This window comes from Quercus lobata, chromosome 4 (assembly GCF_001633185.2).
Source record: "Quercus lobata isolate SW786 chromosome 4, ValleyOak3.0 Primary Assembly, whole genome shotgun sequence".
NCBI lineage: Eukaryota > Viridiplantae > Streptophyta > Magnoliopsida > Fagales > Fagaceae > Quercus > Quercus lobata.
In genome coordinates, this window is record NC_044907.1 from 15,826,357 (window position 1) to 15,833,365 (window position 7,009).

Sequence of the window (7,009 nt, forward strand, 5' to 3'; positions counted from 1 at the left end):
GACTTGGATTCTTTTTATCGATCACTGACACCAGGTGTGACTCTCTCTCTCCCTTTCACACACTAGCACTTCCCATCACTCTCTCTCTTTCCATCTCTCTCTCTCTCTCTCTCTCTCTGTTATATAAAATATTTTTTTGATACGTTTGGACCCCACTAAAACACCCTATCATGTCAAACGTTAAGTCCTTTGATTTTGACCTCCATATCTCTCGCTATTAATTTTCTTTCTTGCTTTCTCTAATTTGTGTGAGCTATTGCGTAATTGTTGATGGAATGGGAAAGGTGGGTTTGGGCTAATGTGGTGCCAGGAGTCCGACAAGGATTACTGGGCACCCATGTGGGAAGTGGGGTCTATGGTATGAAAGGAACCAGGTATTTAGAGAAATTTACAATCTGTTTGGAAAGGCTGGAGGAAAGAGGAAGAGAAGAGAAATGATAAGATATGTAGTCCTTTTCTCTGTATAGTTACCATGGAAGAAATAAAAAGGAAGAATTCATTTCTCTTGGGTCCACATATTTGCAATTTGCCCAAATTGGGTGGACTTGAAGGGAGAGAATGGTTTTTAAATAATAGAACCCACATATTTATGCACTATACGAATGAGATTTAATTTTGAAGTAGGACCCACGTATTAGTGATATATGGGTCTCATACTTAATCGTTACGCTTTTCCAAGTAATTGTATAGGGCGGTTTATGATAGTGACAAGGGTCACTTGCATGTGGAGTGTGGACCTTGGTTAGGAAGTCTAACAATCTTTTAATTCACTCAATATCTATCTTAAACATAAAAATCAAATAAATATGAATAATATTAGAGATACAAATTTTTTTACAAATTACTAATATAGTGAGTAATAATTGGTAAAGGAAAAAAGTGATATTAATAGTAAGTCTAGATGAAAACTAATAAGAAGTTGGTCGTATTAACATTTTGTAGAAATATTATAAAATAATTTGTAACTGTAGCATTACTCAATAAATATATCTCATGCAAATATTTCGTTTATTTTAATATAAAATTTTATTTCTTTTTAGGCCATTTTTCAGAAACATTCACATAATAATATTTATTTTTTATTTTTTATTTTATCAAAATTTTAAAAAATTTTAATTGTTTCTCTCTCATTTTGTACATCCATCAAACAGCATTCCACAACTGAAAATTAAAACCTTATCAACACCAATATTCTTAAACAATAACGTGGGTTTTGGTCTTTTGGGTGAAGATTATGAATTTATTAATCTAAAAAAAAAAAAAAAAGAATTGTCCTTGCTGATAATAATCAATTGAAGCATTATTTTTTTTTCTTGCTATGTTAAAAATTTCTTCTTTGGAATACAATGGATTGGAATATAGTTGGCAATGGAAATTTAGAAAAAAATAAATGTGGTCATGTAGAGAGTAAAGACTGGAGACCCATTAACTGCCTTGCACGTCTGGTAGAATTAGAACTAGATGTGACTATGTGAGCACCGGATCCTAATCCTCTTCACTCCTCTTTTCTGCAATAAATGGACGAATGGTCTTTCCTTTTATTTCTACATCATTTTCTTATTTTCTTCCTTTCACATTCTTCACATCAAGTCACAGTAAATACAAGCACACAAACTTTGACTTTTGTGCAGCCAACTTTTTTTTCTTCTGCCAATTTACTTCTTCCTTTGGCGTGTGTCCCATACGCTTAGTCTGGAAACGTGTATTTTGGGCTCTGCCGAGTACAGACGCTTCACTTCCAAATCCTTTGGTTTAAACTTGAAATACACCAAATAAACACACCTTTGGTTTAATATAAAGGGGGCAAAACTATAGCATTCCTCGTGGATCATGGGTACACGGTCTGATTAATCCCCAAAATTCTGGCACCAAATTTCTTCTCTCTCGCTCTCGTTATAAATTTGCCACTTCTTGGGATTCTATACACAGCCAAATTAGCCTTCCCTCACATTACACACTCGTACCACTTGCCTCTTCAACCATATTGCACATGGGACTTTTCCAGTGGAGTTCATAAGATTCTATACACAGCCAAATTAGCCTTCCCTCACAATACACACTTGTACCAACTGCCTCCTCAACCATATTGCGTATGGGGCTTTTCCAGTGGAGTTCATCTCCACCGTCCTCTTCTTTTTTCATGCATGCTTTTATCCTTCTCTGGTGGTGTGGCTTGTTAGTCACCTCTGTTGTTGGTGGGAATAATGAGACGGACCGGTTGGCGTTGCTTGAGTTCAAAGCCAAGATCACTGATGATTCTCTCCAGGTTATGAGCTCTTGGAATGATAGCAACCACTTTTGTCAATGGCGAGGGGTTACCTGTGGTCGTCGACATCAAAGGGTCATTAAGTTGGAACTGCAATCTTCGAAACTGGTAGGCCCCATATCACCACATGTTGGTAATTTAAGTTTTTTGAAGAATCTAACACTCTCAAACAACCGCTTTCATGATGAAATTCCTTCAGAAATTGACCGTTTACGCAGATTGCAAGACCTACGTTTGTTCAATAACACACTTAGCGGCAAAATTCCAAGAAATTTATCCCATTGCACCAACCTCAAATTCATTAGTTTCGGTCGCAACCTTTTGGATGGGGAAATCCCTGCAACTCTTGGCACTTTGTCAAAACTCCAACTCATTAATTTTGAAAGTAATAATTTGACAGGAAGTATCCCACCTTCTTTCGGCAACTTATCCTCTCTAGAAAAGTTTGGAGCAATGTATAATAACTTGGGTGGGAGTATTCCTGCTTCTTTTGGCCAATTGATGAAACTTACAGTTTTTGGTGCCGGTAAAAATAGGTTGTTTGGAAGAATTCCTCCTTCAATCTTCAATTTGTCTTCGTTGCAAGGGTTTGACGTAGGATTCAACCAAATCCAAGGGCATCTTCCATCGGACATAGGTATCACTCTACCTAATATCAATTTTTTTAACATTTACAAAAACCAATTTATTGGACCTATCCCTATTTCAATATCTAATGCCTCAAATCTAGAGCTACTTGACCTTGGTGAAAATAAACTAAAAGGAAGAGTTCCTTCTTTAGAGAAGTTATATATTTTATCATTTTTTGGCATTTATCAAAACGAGCTTGGAAATGGAGGGGAAAATGACTTGAGTTTTCTCTGTTCTTTGACAAATTCTACATATCTAACCGATTTAGAGATAGGTGTCAATAACTTTGGGGGAGAGTTGCCCAAGTGCATTGCCAATTTCTCAACTACTCTCATCTATTTTCTTCTAAATAATAATAAAATATCTGGAAACATTCCTACTGGAATAGGAAATTTGACCAATTTGGAGGAACTAGATATGGGGAATAATAAATTATCAGGTCATATTCCTTTTGAAATTGGAAAGCTTCATAAGTTACAACATTTGGATTTATCTACAAACAATATCTTTGGGAACATTCCATCTTCTCTTGGAAATTTAACTATTTTGATAACTTTGTATTTACAAGATAATAATCTTCAAGGAAGCATCCCCTCAAGTCTGGGCAAGTGTGAAAATATGATTCAATTGAGTCTTGCTAAAAACAATCTCAATGGTACCATATCATATCAAGTAATTGGTCTCTCTTTCTCACTTATTTTTCTAGACTTGTCAGCCAACAAATTTACTGGTGTCCTTCCTATAGATTTCACAGATTTAAAAAATTTAGGAAACTTGGATATTTCTGAAAACTCGTTGTTTGGAAAAATTCCAACAAGTCTTGGTAATTGTGTAAAACTAGAATATCTATCCATGAGAAGCAACTTCTTTCAAGGGGTCATTCCTTCATCTTTGGAATCATTAAGGGGCCTTCAACTTTTAGATCTTTCTAAAAACAATTTTTCTGGCAATATTCCAAAATTTTTGGAGGGCTTTATCTTCTTGAAGTTATTGAATTTGTCTTATAACAATTTCGAAGGGGAGGTACCAACAAATGGAGTTTTCAAGAACATAAGTGCAACTGTCATTAAGGGAAACAGTAAGTTATGTGGAGGCATGCCAAAGTTTGATCTTCCTATATGTAAATACAATAAGAAGAGGAAGTTGACTCTTTCCTTGAAGCTAATAATCTCTATAGTTTCTGGCCTTCTTGGAGTAACTTTGGTATTGTTATTTTTACTTCTCTGCACTTTAAAAAGGAAAAGGAGAGAAAATATTTTAAATAATTCAGGAAATTTAATATTGAATGTATCTTACCAAAGTCTCCTAAAAGCTACAGATGCATTCTCTACCACTAATTTAATTGGTGTGGGTAGCTTTGGATCTGTATATAAAGGAATTCTTGATCATGATAGACGTAAAGTTGCGATCAAGGTGCTCAACCTTTTGCGGCATGGAGCTTCAAAAAGTTTTATTGCTGAATGTGAGGCTTTGCGAAATATCAGACATCGGAATCTGGTAAAGGTACTCACAGCATGTTCAGGTGTTGACTATCAAGGTCATGATTTCAAAGCATTGGTATAAGAGTTCATGACTAATGGTAACCTAGATGAGTGGTTGCATCCGATTTCAAGAATAAATGAGGTTCCTGAAGAACAAACCAATTTGAATTTTCTTCAAAGACTGAATATTGCTATTGATGTTGCAAATGCATTGGAATATCTTCATCATTGTTGCCATTCACCAATTGTTCATTGTGACCTCAAGCCTAGCAATGTTCTTCTTGATGATGAAATGATTGGACATGTTGGTGATTTTGGCTTAGCAAGGTTCCTTCGTGAGGCCACCCAAGAGTGTTTCACTAATCAATCAAGCTCTATCGGATTAAAAGGAACAGTTGGTTACGCTCCTCCAGGTGAATATCTTTTTCGTTTTTGAACATTAAATACTTTTCTTTTCATAATATTTTTTAGTGTGCTAATTTCAAGCATGAAAATAACTTAAGCAGCCTTTTAGAAGATGGAGCATGTCCTATAAAAAATTTCTACTTATCATAAATTTTTTTTTTTCATTTTATATGCCTATAGAAATATCTTTCAAAGTTGTGCTATTATATTATTTTTATTTTTTTTAATATCAAACTAGATCAATCATATTCTAAATGCTATGTGCAATTGCAGAATATGGTATGGGAAATGAGGTGTCAACTTTTGGTGATGTCTACAGTTATGGTATATTATTATTGGAGATGTTCACAGGAAAAAGGCCCACTAATAACATTTTCAAAGACGACTTGAACCTTCATGATTTCGTTTGAGGAGCTTTGCCAGAACAAGTGATTAACATTGTGGATCCTATTATTCTTTTGGAAAGAGAAGATATGGAAACAAGGACAAATGACACTCACATTCAAAATCGAATAGGATGTCCCAAAATTTTGGAGTGCTTGATTTTGATATTTGGAATTGGAGTTTCTTGTTCTATGGAATCTCCAAGAGAAAGGATGAACATTAGTGATGTTGTAGCTCAGTTGCATTTGATTAGAGACAAGCTCCTCAGAACAAGAAGACGCCGAGAAAGACTTCAACTTACAGGTAAATTGTTCATATATCCAACACAATGCCATGTGCTTGTCATTGTACTTTCTTTTATTCTAGCGAAACTGATAATATTGATGCCTTGTGAAATTTTATTACATGATAGTACTATTCATATGATTAAGATTCATCTAATTTGTTTTCTATGATTCAAAATATGCTCTTTTTGGTCCCATCCCCCCTCAAAATGTTTGTTGAAAATACTTAAATCAAAATGACATTTAAGCTATTTTCGATTTGGGGATTTCTACCATTAGTGAGAATTGGTATTGTACTTACACTCAGTACTTTTTATAGAGATGCGTTTGATGACTTTGATGTAGACATAGGCTTAAATTACTCTAAGTATGGAATTTTAATGGGTAAGAAGTTTAACTAATTTACTGGGAATGATTTAGTTGTTTATAATCTTAACTATCTCTCAAGTACCAAGATAACTATTTCCATAAAACATTTAATGAGTTTTGGATTTGAAAATTGAACCTTCTTGCATTACTATGAATCCCCTTTACTATTTTGAAAACCAAAACTTCTTCCTATACATAGAAATGATTTCCCTTAATTCAATGATTTAGAGGGATAATTGTCCTACTTGAATGCAGGTACAGAGGGCCAGTGACCCTATTGGAAGGCATCATGACTTGATGAGGTTTTGATTTTGTATAATGTTGGAACAAAATAATCAGATTTGTAGCACCTCCTTTTGTTTCTTTTAACAGTCACTTATTAGTTTATCTTGTATTTGTCATAGTTTTTTTTTTTTTTTTAAATATCCATGGAATAATTTGTAGTTGTAACATTGCTTTTAAAAAATAATAGAGACTCGTGGATGTAAGCTTTTATGGCCGAACCACGTTAAAATTGTTGTCTTCCTTTTGTTTGCCTTCATTTTTCACAAAGGAATTTTACAGCTTCAAGCCTTGGATGGCACCAGTAGCCAACAAGGCTTCTAGTTTGGTTGTTATTAGTTCCTTTGTCACTGCAAATTATTAGCACTATAAAGTTGTTTGTCACCCATAATTTGATGATTACGTACAAGAAAAAGCGATTAGTACTTCAAGATCATACCATTAGGGTTATTGCTAAGCACCGAATAGTTTCTTGTAGATCTTATAATCAGAGACTTTTTATGCTTAATAGGAAATTTTTTTTTCCCAAATAATATCTTTTGAAGTTTACTTGAAATAAATAAAGATGGTCTGTTTCATAATTAATTTCAATTTTATTTTATGAATTTAACTATATACAAACTATAACATTATTTTAAATTTTAAATAATGCAATACTAAATACACATTTAAATTTGTAATATTTAGCGTCTGTTTGGGAATAACTTATTTAACTAAAACAAAAAACTTTTTGCTGAAAGTACTATAGATAAAGCTAAAAATTAGCTAAAATAGTATAGGGGGAACTATGAATAGTACCAAAAAGTGCAATAAAACTCATAAATAGTAGCAAAAATAAGCTAAATAATAGAAAAATAATAATAAAAAACTGCATTTTTTAGCCAATGCCAAATACAACCTTAATCTTA

The 7,009-nt window shown here is 33.7% G+C and overlaps 1 protein-coding gene across 1 annotated transcript; it reads left to right on the forward strand.

The window, feature by feature from the left end:
* Nucleotides 1–1,747: 1,747 nt before the first annotated feature.
* On the forward strand, nt 1,748–6,242 carry LOC115983828 (LRR receptor-like serine/threonine-protein kinase EFR). Its single transcript, XM_031106653.1, has 3 exons — nt 1,748–4,790; nt 5,056–5,469; nt 6,075–6,242. The coding sequence occupies exon 1, from the start codon at nt 2,093–2,095 to the stop codon at nt 4,457–4,459; it is 2,367 nt and encodes a 788-aa protein (XP_030962513.1). The 5' UTR covers nt 1,748–2,092; the 3' UTR covers nt 4,460–4,790; nt 5,056–5,469; nt 6,075–6,242.
* The last annotated feature ends 767 nt before the right edge of the window (nt 6,243–7,009 follow it).

Excerpts from the sequence above, each read along its gene's own strand:
- LOC115983828 (XM_031106653.1), top strand. The coding sequence starts at position 2,093 with ATGGGGCTTTTCCAGTGGAGTTCATCTCCACCGTCCTCTTCTTTTTTC.